General features: G+C 50.3%; 1 protein-coding gene across 4 annotated transcripts in view; it reads right to left on the reverse strand.

Moving 5' to 3' along the window:
• The window catches only part of RERE (arginine-glutamic acid dipeptide repeats), a 171662-nt gene that overhangs the window by 71714 nt on the left and 86376 nt on the right, over positions 1-13572 (reverse strand). For all 4 annotated transcript variants that reach the window (XM_053997770.1, XM_053997769.1, XM_053997767.1 and 1 more), the window contains exons 5-6: positions 11687-11783; positions 9134-9238 (exon numbers count right to left, since the gene is read on the reverse strand). In XM_053997770.1, the coding sequence (XP_053853745.1) occupies positions 9134-9238; positions 11687-11783 (202 nt within the window). The remainder of the gene's footprint in view (positions 1-9133; positions 9239-11686; positions 11784-13572) is intronic.

A 13572-nucleotide genomic window follows, 5' to 3' on the forward strand; every position in this document is an offset into this window, starting at 1 on the left:
AGGCCCATGTTAGGTATGTGTGTTATAGAATAGATTATAAACTGCAGTCACTGATTCACCAGCCATTATTAGTGTCCAGACAATCAGTTACACCCACTGAGAGTGGGACACAAAAAAGCAATTCCTAGATACCTGTGATTTCTGTAAAATCAATAGAAACTCTCAAGAAAGTCCCAAGAAAAGTTTGGGTTTTTTTTAATCCTTTAATTCAAATAGTCCAATACCCAAGATGAAAGACCTCTGCTCTTCAGAGGCAGCTCTAAAAACATCTGGCAAGGATCATTTTGTTCCATCTCTAGAGGGACAAAACAGGGGAGAACAGAATTACTCTGCTCCAACTTCAGCAGATTAAAATCCAGTTTATCAGGGCCTGAAAGCAACTGGCACTGCAGCCAAGAGCATCTGTTTATGGTCACTGTTGGGAGGCAGGACACTGAGCCAAGGGGATCCGTAATTTTAACCCAAAATTGTCTTATGCATGTCGTGTTCAAACACTGCACACTCCAAAATACAACAGGGACAAACACAAACACGTTCAGGCCACTCACCCTTTAACCAAAAAACCCCACAACTACCACAAACCTGAGCTAAATACCTCAGAGGAACGAGTCCCATCAGTTCACCTGTGTCTTAAACCTTCACTCTTTAAGCAAGATTTTAAATTTCATTTTACAGAAATAACATCCTAATGCTCAGAAAATATCCCTGCCCCTTGTATGCTTAAGCTTGCGTCATTTAAAACCTGTTGTAACTGTGTGTTGTAACAATTTATTTTATTTTTTTTTTAAAAAGCAGAAGTAATTTTGTCTTCTGGGTGAAAAATCCCACCTGTATTTCAGGCAAATGAGCTTCTAAGGGCAGGTTCTCAGTGCCTGCTCAGCCAGAGCAGGAAGGAACAGACGTGTCCCAACAGCTGCACCTGCTGAGCAAGCCCCAGCCTGCTCCTGGTGCAGGGGCACCACTGGAGGGCAGGGGCTGCAGGAGGAAGAATTTGCACAAGCTCGAGCCACACAGGAAAAGCTTTTTCAAGACAAAGTTGTTTTTTCATCATGTTTATAGAGGAGGGAAAAAAAAAAAAAAGCCTACAGAGAGTCCTCAGTAGTGGTGTCCCCTACCCAAAGGTGGGATGGAGGTGACAGTAATTCAGCCAATTAATGCAAAGGAAGGAAGTGTTCTCTCCACACAGGAGGTACCTGTGTGGGGAGTGTTTTGCTGGCAGGTGCCAAGGAGCACCTCTCTGACACCTGTTTACCTCCAGATAAGGAGGACACCAGCATTTTGATCATAAGTTCAAATAAATGAATTCCTGGGAACCACTGCGTGATGCAGAGGTTTTTATCTGCCTGCATGTGATTTTGATAGAACCAGAGTGCTGTTTACCAGCAGCACTGACCCTGGAGTGAACAGTGAACTGTGAATGAGTTCAGCATGGACTGCTGCTGCTGCTGAGGTGTTTGTCCTGTACAGTTTCTAAAATGGCCAGGCAGTGCCTTTGCACTTCCCAGAGCAAATATTCACTGTTGAACCAGCCTGAGCTCCACGGCAGCAGCCCTGCTCCAGCACAGCCCCAGCTCCTGTGCAGGCCAGTGGGAGCTTTTCCACAAAGCTCCGTCAGATCAGAGGCAGTGATCAACCTCTGGGCTCTGAACCTGCCTGACAACAGCAATCTGCAGCTCCCCTGAGCAGCACACACGGGCAGAAGCAACAGCTCGTGTCAGAGGTGATAAGCATGAAGAATGGAAAGCATGAAAGGAGCTGGAAGGTATCCCTAGTTCCACCATGCACCTGGAAACAAGCTCTAATTAAAACAAATTACATCCTAAAGAATTGGAAGGAAGGGGAAAGAGGTAATCTTGCTGATTTATGCCTGGAAAAAAAGCTGAAATGAAGGCAGAACAAAAGGAAGAGACTATTCTTCATCCAAAGGACAACATTCAAGCACTTCCCATGATACATCTGCAATTTCTAACAGCTGTTTGGAGTGGCATTACCTCACCAGACCACCTACCAGCAGTGCCTGGACTGGAGGACCTGCTGGGCATCCAGCCAGGACAAAGCTGTCCCTGAGGAAGGGAACGACTGCAGGAGCACAGCTGCACTGCCAGGGAGCACGGGGCAGCTCAGGCACTGCAGGTCCTGCCAGCACCAGCACCAGCACCAGCACCAGCACACCCCACAGCCCGACCCTCCTGCCAGCCAGGGCTGCTTCTTCTGGGGAGGGCTGTGGAGTTTGGGGCTTTGCCCTGGGTGGGGGGAGCAGGGAGGTTGGCTTTCCATTTATGTTGTTTGCTTTTATTTCTAAAGCCAAGGGTACACCTCCACACAAACCTGAGGAGCTGCTTGGTTACGAACTGGCTGCCCAAGCCCTTCTCTTCTGTCCAGAAGTGAACTTTTAAAACCAGTGTTAAGGACACAAGCTGCCACATCCCTGTATTCCTGCAGAGCACTGATGGATTCCTGCACGCACTCAAGGAGCTCCTTTATTAGGAATAAGAATGTGCCCAAAGCTCAGGCCTATGGAGACTCCTCTCTAAACCATGAGGAGATGCAGCCAGGCTGAAGTTCAGGGGAACTGAGCTCTGTCATCGTTAGCAGGACTTTGCATCAGCCAATGGCCAAAGTGATCCACATGAAAGAGGTGTTCTTGATTTTTTTTTTTTTTATGCTCTGCAGGAATAAAAGGAGATGGTTACAGGAATGACACTTGGGGCAGGGTACAGACATGGACGTGGCACTGACACGGGCAGAATTCTGCAGGTTTATGCATCACTCATTCCTCAGCTTCAGACAAGAATCACAGACTGGGTTGTGTTGGAAGGGACCTTAAAGATCACCCAGTGCCACCCCTGCCATGGCAGGGACACCTCCCACTGTGCCAGGCTGCTCCAGCCCTGTCCCAGCTGGCCTTGGGCACTGCCAGGGATCCAGGGGCAGCCACAGCTGCTCTGGGCACCTGTGCCAGGGCCTGCCCACCCTCACAGGGAAGGATTTCTTCCTCACTTCTCCTCCAGATCTTTGCTCTGTCAGTCTGAAGCTGCTCCCCCTTGTCTGTCGCTCTGTGCCCAGGTGAGCAGTCGCTGTGGCTCCGTGAGCCAGCCCCGGCCAGGTGAGTGACAATGTGTGCAGGGCCACCCTCCTGCTCCCGAGGCCAGAGGTGTCACCGTGAGCAGCACACACAGTCCTGTCCCCTTCCCACCCAAACCTGCACAGCCCCAGAACAAGCTGCCCTGAGTGAGCCCAGCTCTGCAGGACGGGCACAGGGACAGAGCCTGGCAATGAGAGCACACACAGGTGTGACCCAGGTCCCCTCACAGCCATTTCCAGCTAGCAGTGACACTGCTGGCCGTCCCACGAGGGACCCAGAGCCCGAGCCCTGCCCTTTATTCCATCAGCCTGCTGAGCCTCTGCGGCGCTGCACAGCTGCCCCCGAGCTGCCGTCCTGCACGGGGCAGCACTGCTGCCATCAGATGCACCAGTGCTACCTGCGTGGCACTGACAGGCCAGCACAGCCACAGCAGCTGCTGCTCAGTGCCAGGGATCAGTGCCCTCCATCACCGGGGACCAGCACGACCCTCCTGTCACAGCACCCAGCCAGCCCGAGCACCCCTCACCTGCGCTGCGCTGCAGCTGCCCACACCTGCATGCACACCTGCAGCTGCGCTGGAGCCCCAGATCCCCCCAGAGCCAGCCAGCACAGCCCCTGGCAGTGGCCTCCAGCCCCGGGAGCAGCTGCAGCCGGGCTGCCAGGGCTCTCGGGAACATGCAACAGCCACGGAAGGAGCCCATCAACACCGCAGGAGCCACGCACGGCAGCGAAAATCGCCGTGGCTTCGGGGAGGCCGGAGTGATGTAGCCTACCTGCAGGGGCTGAATGGATCATCCATGACTGTGGCAGGCGCCCGTGGGCTGGATGGATTGCTGAGCCCTCTATTCCCAGCCCAAACTCTGCCTTTTCCCCTCTACCAACTCAAAATGGAGGCACATGCGGGCTGGGAGACCTCGCCGAGCCTGCACTGAGCTTGTGCTGTGACCTAAGCCCGCACGCAGAACGCAGAACGCAGAAACTTCGCCCTCGGACCGGCGGCACTGAGCATGTGCTGTGACCCTCCCTCCTCCTTCCTCCTCCTCCTCCTCCTCCTCCCTCCGGAACGGCCCCGCCAGGCTCCCCACGCCACCGCCGCTCCGTAAATAAATACGGCAGGGAGCCGCTGGTGAATACAGCAGGGATCTGCTGATAAATACAGAGGGGATCTGCTGATAAATACAGAGGGGATCTGCTGGTAAATACAGCAGGGATCTGCTGGTAAATACAGAGGGGATCTGCTGGTAAATACAGAGGGGATCCACTGGTGAATACAGAGGGGATCCACTGGTAAATACAGAGGGGATCTGCTGGTGAATACGGAGGGGATCTGCTGATAAATACAGAGGGGATCTGCTGGTAAATACAGCGGGGATCTGCTGGTAAATACAGAGGGGATCTGCTGGTAAATACAGAGGGGATCTGCTGATAAATACAGAGGGGATCTGCTGGTAAATACAGCAGGGATCTGCTGATAAATACAGCCGGGATCCGCTGATAAATACAGCAGGGATCTGTGAATAAATACAGAGGGGATCTTTGAATAAATACAGCGGGGATCTGCTGATAAATACAGAGGGGATCTGCGAGGCACGGAGGGATTGAGGGAGGCACAGAGGGATGGAGGATTGAGGGAGGGATGGAGGGATGAGGGGCCTTGGCTGGGGGATCCCTCATTGCACCCAGCCCAGCCCTGCCCAGCTCCAGGAGTGATCCAAGCAGCGGCCCCAAAGCAAAGGAAATCACCTCCATGCCAAGGCTCCCAAATTCCCTCTGTGCCAAGGCTCCCAAATCCCCTCTGTGCCAAGGCTCCCAAATTCCCTCTGTGCCAAGGCTCCCAAATCCCCTCCCTGCCAAGGCTCCCAAATCCCCTCCATGCCAAGGCTCCGGGGTGCAGGGGTTAAAGCCCCGTGTCAGAACACATGGGGAAAGCAGAGCAGGAAGCATTTAGGGAACATTATTGTCCCATTTAAGGAACATTCCTCTCCCATTTAAGGAATATTCTCTGGCACCTGAGGAACCAGGCTTGATTCTCCCTGCCTGAACTTCCTGCACCAGCCTGCATCTCTGACCCCTCTGTTTATTGGGGGTATTTATAAATATGCTCTTGGCTACCCATTTATGTGAAGGCAACATCCCCTCCAGCACCCACGGCTTTAATTGGGATGCATCCCTCTGTCTTCCAGCTTCTGAGATGCCTCCATCCACCATGAGCCTAAAGCAGGATAAAAAGTTCCCCAAATATTGTATTTTGAAAGCCGGAGTAAACAAAACATATCAGGCCCCAGAACAATCCTTAATTTTCTTGTACAACAACCCGGTGAGGAATTTTCATTGTAGCAGAGGTGGATACACAATTTCCTTGTTGCTCATTCTCTGTTACCTCCCATACCCTGCTTGGGAACCTCTGACAACAGCCTGGCTCCTTCAATGAACGTGCCTTAATAATTGAAATATTCAGTAAATTGAGTGTTTCAGCTCCTGTGGCTCTGCTGAAAGGATCTAAAGCCATTCCCCAAGATACAGGACACCCCAAAACTCACTTAGCTCACAACACCCCCCAACAAGAATCTCCAGAAGATTAAAAATTAAGGAAAAGCAAACCTTGTGCAACCAAAACACAGAAAAACGCTTCCCAAAACACCCATTCTGAAATTCACCCAAGCCTCAAATGTTTGGCTTTTTTTTTTTTTTTTTTGCAACACCAAACAATGCTGGGAGGAGGAATTCTGACCCATGAAACTCTTTGTAGAATAATACCTGGTTATTTCTAGTTCCAAGCAAAAATTCAGCAGATTTTCAATCTATTATATGTAGAGATGTCAGTGCCAGAGAGAACTTTATGTTATCTTCATTTACTCCTGGGACCAAAGCAGAGTTGGCTGGGAAGGTGCCAGCATTACACAAAGGAGCCACTGCCACCCGTGGCACCTCTGCATCCTCCAGGAGAGCTCAGAGATGTCCCCCAGGTCCTCACAGGGTGCACAGAAGCAAGGACTGGAGGTGGCAGTGGGGTTCCTGTCAGTGGAATCAGTCACTGTCAAAGCAGTCATTCCTCTGAAGAGACACTAAATTAATTCTTTTCGAGCCCTTGACATAAAATGAATTTTTGCTCTCAGCTGGCAGTGCTGAGATGCATCCCCCCCTCTGGAGAGCCAGGAACCACGGCAGCTCTGGCTTGGCTAACACTGCTCCAGGTGAGAACACTCAGCCTCTACCTTTTAGATGAGCTCAGGGGTTTATTCCACAACCAGAGTTTTCTCAGGGATGTGAGAATTACTGACACACTGGCTGTAGTCCTGTGCTGAACTCTGTAGAGAAAACCCAGCCTAAAGTACCCCAAAGTTATCCTAAAAGTTATCCCAAAAGGCCCAGGCTGGCCAATTCCAGAGCAGAGAACGACCAATACCAGGACCAGGGCTGATATCCCCCCAAGGCAAACCAAGAATCACAAATTTCAAACGGCACAGAAAGGACAAAACAACCATTTCCCTGAGCTCTGTGTCCTCCACCAACAAAAGGGCCTCGTCCTACACATCCCCCCAGTGCTGGGGATGTTTCTGCAGTCTGGGTTTTTTTCAAGTTCTTTTGCAAACACAAACACACAACAACAGCTTCTTTGCAAACTGGTAAACATGTTAAAATAGATCCCCACCACACTGAGCTGAGTCTGAGAGTGCTGCAAAGTTCCTGAGCCCCTGATGGTGAGCCCAGAAATGCCCTCTGCACACACAGTGCCCAGCTCGGGTGGTTTGGGCTCAGGGGTCCCACCCCAAACCCCCCAGGCTCACTGCAGCCTTCAGAACCTTCTCCCACAACACTTCCACACAAGCAGGAGCGTTTCTCACCCTCCCACGGAACCAAAACACTTCTTTAGGAAAGCAGATCGAGTGGAAGAGGGAACTGACAAACCCCCAGCCTGAAATGTGCCCTGAAACACTTTCACTTCCCACAGCCAAGGAAATCCAGCAGCAGAAATTCACAGCTCAAAAACCACCAAAGCACCTCCCTTCGGCTCCTCTCTCTGAACTCCCCCATCCCAAGACAAAGTACAGGCCTGAATTAGAAAAAGAAACCTGGTTGTGACCAGAGGAGGACAAACTGACTTTTCAGAGCTGGCCTGTTGCTATCGGACACGAAATGGGTACACAGAAGCTTGGTGAGTTCAGAAGAGAAAAAGAGCCAGTTTTATTTCTGACTCTGCAATATATAGAATTCCAAAAGTGACAGTGGATTGGAGGATGGAATTGCCACCTCTCCAGCCACACTGGTCAAACCAACATCCACCAGTTCTCTCCTCCCACAAAGGAGAACGCAAAACAATCATTATTTATATGAACAGTGCAGGAGAACTGCAGTAGAAATATGGAAACATCAGAAGGCATAGAAAACTTTTAAAAGAACTTTAAAACTTTCAAAAGAACTATAAAAGAAAACGTAACACTTTTAAAAATCAGGGCAACACTGGCCCCTCTGAGTGACCAGCTGATCACTGAGTGCTCTGCTCTGCCCTTTCACTGATCCCTTCAGGCTCAGTCATCCTCTAACAGCTGGAAGAATTAACAGCTTCCTCCACCCTGAAAGTGGGTTTAAAACCCCCCTGACAGCAACACAAAAAAGCCATTTCACAGGAGGAATCATCCCTTAGGCACCAACACCAACACTCCAACCCAAGACTGAAGCACAGTGACAAACACAGGGGTCAGGGAGGGGCACCATGAGAACCTCACCAGTGAAAACCTCTCCATGAAAACCTCACCACGCCTTGCCTCATGGACTGCTCAAAAGAAAAGGCACCAGTGATGTCCCAAAGCACTTTGGGGTATGGTGCTGGAATTTGGGATATCCCCAGGGCTCAGCACCAGCAAGAGACTGGGAAATGCTGGAGGGAGGGAGTTTCACCAGTCCAGTCCCCTCCCAGCCACCAAGAGAGACTGGGACACCTCAGAATGAGGCAAGGAGCCTCATAAAGAGGCAATTTCATAACAAATACCCACGCAGGGAGCTCCTTCCTAACTGCAGGCACAAAGATCCTGAAGCACAAAGATCCAGATCTGCCTTAGAAACAGTAAATCCACCACAGAACAAGTCAATTGTTTATTATTTATATGCTTATCTAACCCCCACTTCCAACGAGACTTTCCTCCAGGATATTTCAGGAAATCAAGGTGCACAGCTGATTGTGTTCAAAGAACAATCCCTGCCAGTGGGCACAGACCTGAGCCAAATTATTCATATCTCACTGGAGTGCTGATGGAAATACCCCCCTCAACAGCAAACTCCTCAAGGCTGGCACTTGTGAGGCATTTTCTGTGCTAGAAAATCCCATAAATGCACAAATTGTCATGTTTGGACCCAGAAAATAACAAAGCCACAGCCTGGACTGAGCTTTCCAGAGCTGACCAAGGCTGGCTGAACAAAGCCAGGCAGATAGAAGAGCATGGACACACCTTCCTCAAATATGAACTGATTCCCAAAAAAGTTCTTTCTGTGCCTCCCATTTGTTCCAGGCCAGCAAAGCACAAACCAGGAATTCCTGATATGGGACCCTGGACAATTATTTACACATGAAAGCAGGAATTTCCACGCTTAAAAACTTTCAGTTTGATTTCTTACAAGTGTCTAAATTCCGACTTTGCCGACTAGAACATGCAAATGATTTTTAGAAGTATTTTCAGGGATGTACATTCAGCCAACAAGACAGCCAAGAACTCCTGCTGAAGTTTGCAGGTTTTAAAAAACTTCCATATTTCCAAGAAGCTGTTTAGAAGCAGCACCCAGAGATGCACCTGGATATCAGCTCTCACTGCACAATTTTATTTCCTACTCTTATTTTTCTCCTGTATAAACACACACTCAGAAAGATGCAGCTTCTCCCTTGCATCCCTTCCACCCCAGCCTCCTGCCAGCTGGATTTTAACCTTTCTTCCCCTGAGTGATTTTCACAGAATTAGGGTTGGAAAAGACCTCCAGGATGATCGAGTCCAGCCTTTGAGTGAACACCAGCTCAGGTCAGTGGTGAAGTGGAGTTTAAAAGCCATTTTCACTTACCTTGTCTCTGGATTATAGCCCAGGATGTAGAAAAATGAATCCACTCGTGCCTTGAACTCTCTAGCAGCAAATATGTCAGAGAAATGGGAGATGTTGCACTTTCCTCTGAAAGGAAGAAAGGGGAGAAAATGGCATTAGAATTCTAGCTTGAGTAACAGCTACTTTAATTAAGTGCCACTGCAATCTGGGTAGAAGCCACAGGCAGCCCTGCTCTCATAAATGTCCAAAACATCATAAATACAAGGCTGTCTTAACAAAAATCCTTTAACAAAAGTGTGGCTTCTTCCCACGGTGGAAAGGGAAGGAAATGCAGTCACAGAGGCTCAGATGCTGCTCTGCAAACACTCATTAATTCTCCTTCAGCCAGCACAGTCCTGAGCAGCCCAAATACCATCAGCCCAACAAACAATAGCTCAAAATGCAGCCCTAATCTCTAATCTGCAAAGCTGTTACAGTTCCATCTTCCAAAATTCCACTCTGCTGCAGTAAAGACCAGCAGCAGGTCTGTGAGAGGCCCCACACACACCCCGAGTGCCAGCCTTGCTCTCTAACACTGATTTTCTCCCTGCAGGCTGACACTGCTTTCCAAGTTTAGTCGTTTAGAGAGACAGAAAATGAGCAGGGGGGTTTGTTTTGATATTTCACATTGAATTCACATTTTAAAAGTATTCTGGGCAAAGAGCTTTAGCTTCCTTTCAATAATTCACCTGGCAGCTAATAAGCATTTTCCAGATAAGCTGCATTGTCTCTGTGGATGGCAGCAGCACCTCCTGTTCCCAGCACTCCAGACCAGGAGTTCTGCATTTCACCAGAAGATTTACCAGAGAGGTAAAAAGCACTTCATGTTTATTACACACTTCCCCAGAGATCTACAACTGCCCTCTAGTTAAATTTTTCCACTGGTTAGAGCAGAATATTGGTCGTTACAATCACTGGTTTTATTCCCCAGTTTGTCATCAGTTCATTGTGTGTCCAGAGCCATTTGTTTGCAGAGGGTAGAGAAATAATCTGGTATTAGAATAAATTAGAATCTCGTGTTAACCTTTCATGCATCACGACACATTGTGCCTCCCCCATGTTCTCTGCAAGAACACCATGTGCAATTATCCTTCTGCTCATCCTGTACACTCAGAGGTTATTTTCCAAGTTTGCTTGGCACACACGTAAATTCCATTTTTATCTTTCCGCTCCCATCCTTTCTTTAAAGGGAAAAAGAACTGAAAGGATGTAGAAGGGGAGCTAGAACAGTCCCAGGGAAAACTGCAGCCACAGAGCTGAGCTTCTCTGTGTTTGAGCAGATTTCCAGCCTGGCTGCTGATGGCAGCCTGGAAGGGGACTCAGCAGAGGCACTGTGGAGTCCCAGGGGCTCCTGGCACACCGCTGGAATGCTCCCAGTTCACAAGAAAGGTTTCATATGAAAATCAAAGACTTTCCCCCACCAGAACAGAAGCCAGTTTGTCTTCAAGTAAGTGGCTTCAGCAAAGTGACTCTGAACAAAAAAATGTCTCCAGATGGCTGTGGTGAAACACCATCTGAGCACCATTATCAGGGAGATTATTCAATTTGCATCTTGACAATATCCATGCACGTTTGGCATGCTGAAAATCAGCTGACAAATAATGCCTTGCTGTCGGGATCTGAAAACATTTGAAGTGAGGCTGGCAAGGTTGGGCAGCCCAGCCAAAAGGCTGGAGGGTGGAAGAGCAGCAGCTCCAGGGCAGGGCAGAGAGCAGGGCACACACCTGGGCAGGCAAGATCTGCCCCAGCTCTGGGCTGAGCTGTGGCCAGGGAAAGCACTCAGAACTGCCTTTGATGCAGTTTACCCAGAGAGCCAGGGCTGCAGGAGGTGCCAGGCTAACAGGGAGATCAGGCTGAGGGAAGGGCAGGGCTGCTGCAGGCACCAGCAATGCCCCGAGCTGGCAGCGATGGCACACAGCAGCTGCTGGGCACCACTGACTGCCTGGCAGGGCTGCAGCTCCCAGCTGGGCCATGGCACAGAACACATCCCTGCAGGGGAGAGGACACGGCTGGGCTGGGGCTCAGTGACCCCCAGGAACCTCTGTGCCCCCTGGCTGTGCCCCCAGAGCCCCTGACACCTGTGTCCCCAGTCCCAGGCTGTCCCCAGGCTGTCCCCAGGCTGTCCCCAGTCCCAGGCTGTCCCCAGGCTGTCCCCAGGCTGTCCCCAGTCCCAGGCTCTCCCCCAGCCCCAGGCTGTCCCCAGGCTGTCCCCAGGCTCTCCCCCAGCCCCAGGCTGGTCCAAGGCTGTCCCCAGGCTCTCCCCCAGCCCCAGGCTGTCCCCCAGGCTGTCCCCAGGCTGGTCCAAGGCTGTCCCCAGGCTCTCCCCCAGCCCCAGGCTGTCCCCAGGCTGTCCCCCAGGCTGTCCCCAGCCCCAGGCTGTCCCCAGTCTGTCCCCCAGGCTGTCCCCAGGCTGTCCCCCAGCCCCAGGCTGTCCCCAGTCTGTCCCCAGTCCCAGGCTGTCCCCAGGCTGTCCCCAGTCTGTCCCCAGCCCCAGGCTGTCCCCAGCTGTCCCCAGCTGGCCCCAGCCCTGCTGACCTCAGGGCAGCAGCGTGGTAGGTGTCCACGTAGTCGGAGATGAAGAGCTCGCGGTTCTTGATCACCGGGTCTGTGATCACCAGCTCCCGGCCCGAATCTGCCAGAGACAAACACAAACACAGCCCTGACACAGCAGCTGGGCCACCACTGCCACTGCCCCAGCAGGGCACAGCTCCAGGCTGCTCCTCAGATGCACTCTGGGGGGACAAACACGCCCTCCGTGGGGTCAGTCAGGTGTGGGATGTGAGAATTCCCGTGCAAGAACACCATATCTGTTCTCATCCATCAATGCTCCCAGGACTTCTGAAGGGAAAAACCTTTCTAAGGGCACTGGGTGACTCATCTGGAGCACTGGGAGCACTCACTCCCCGTGGAAGGAACCAAGGAAATGAATTTGTTCTGGTGTCCAGATAAGGTAAAGGTTCCTGAGCACATTTAATGTCAAATCTTCAACAAAATCCTGACAGTGGTAATGCATAGTGCTCTCTGGCTTTGAGGTAAATATTGACATTCATGTTCAAACACAGAAAATTCTGAGTTAACAAAAGAACTGGAAGACAACTTTTTCCATGACTTCTTTCTAATACCTTTGAGGAAGACACAAAAATACTTCTCCACACACAGGAGACTGCATTAAAAAGCAGCCATGCTATCAAAAATACTTTTTGACACTGTGCCTGTAATCTCATTGTTAGAAGTTTCAAATAAATTAGTAACAGAAATGTTGGATTTGTGGAGCTTTTGCTAAAAGCACACACAAAATGTCTTTTAAAAGGGGAACGTGTGCTCAACTTTGTTCTGTCAGGCACCAGAAAGTTGCTGCATTCCATATTTCAATCATCAACTTTTATCATCACAGTTCACCTTGGAGTATCTTCAGAATTTTTAACAGTTGCCTCAAGGAAATTTCCTGGTAAGAACAGAAGCAAATGTTATGTCTTCCCTGGAGGCAGGAGATAAATGACACTGGGATATGTACTAAAGTTTCTTCTGCTTCTATGAAACACAAGATCACACTTGTTTTTGCAAAGAGAAAAGGGGAAACTCAGCTCCAAGTGCTTCAGTTCCATCCCTCACTGCAATATCAATCACAGGGAATAGTCACAGGTGCAAGGGAGCACGACTGTAAAAGACACAGTTCTCATGAACCTGTGGCAGAACCAAAAAACCAGAGGAGATCCCCAATTTCTGCAGATAATTTGGTGCTCAGTTCATTATCAGTACAGAGTCCAGGGGGTCTGCCAAGGATCCAGGGTGATTTTGCTTTTCTATCCTCTCTCAAGGAGAGAATAAGAGTAAGAATAAGAATCTATTGTTAATATTGCTGCTGCTGCTATTAATTACTATTAATAATGCAGCCCAGCACTTCCAGCACACCTGGAATGCCCCTGATTACAGGAACAGGACACACAGCAGTGACACCAGGCAGGTGAGAAACCACCAGCCCTTTTCTAACACCATGCCCTGGTTCCATACCCTGTGCAGAAGTGTTCTGGCCCTGCTAAAGCTGGGATTGGGGCAGGCTGGCCCTGTTAAAACTGGGATTGGGGCAGGCTGGCTCTGTTAAAACTGGGATTGGGGCAGGCTGGCCCTGTTAAAACTGGGATTGGGGCAGGCTGGCTCTGTTAAAACTGGGATTGGGGCAGGCTGGCCCTGTTAAAACTGGGATTGGGGCAGGCTGGCCCTGCTAAAGCTGGGATTGGGACAGGCTGGCTCTGTTAAAACTGGGATTGGGGCTGGCTGGCTCTGTTAAAGCTGGGATTGGGGCTGGCTGGCTCTGTTAAAGCTGGGATTGGGACAGGCTGGCTCTGTTAAAACTGGGATTGGGGCTGGCTGGCTCTGTTAAAGCTGGGATTGGGGCAGGCTGGCCCTGTTAAAGCTGGGAC

This window comes from Vidua macroura, chromosome 23 (genome assembly GCF_024509145.1).
Source record: "Vidua macroura isolate BioBank_ID:100142 chromosome 23, ASM2450914v1, whole genome shotgun sequence".
Classification (NCBI taxonomy): Eukaryota; Metazoa; Chordata; class Aves; order Passeriformes; family Viduidae; genus Vidua; species Vidua macroura.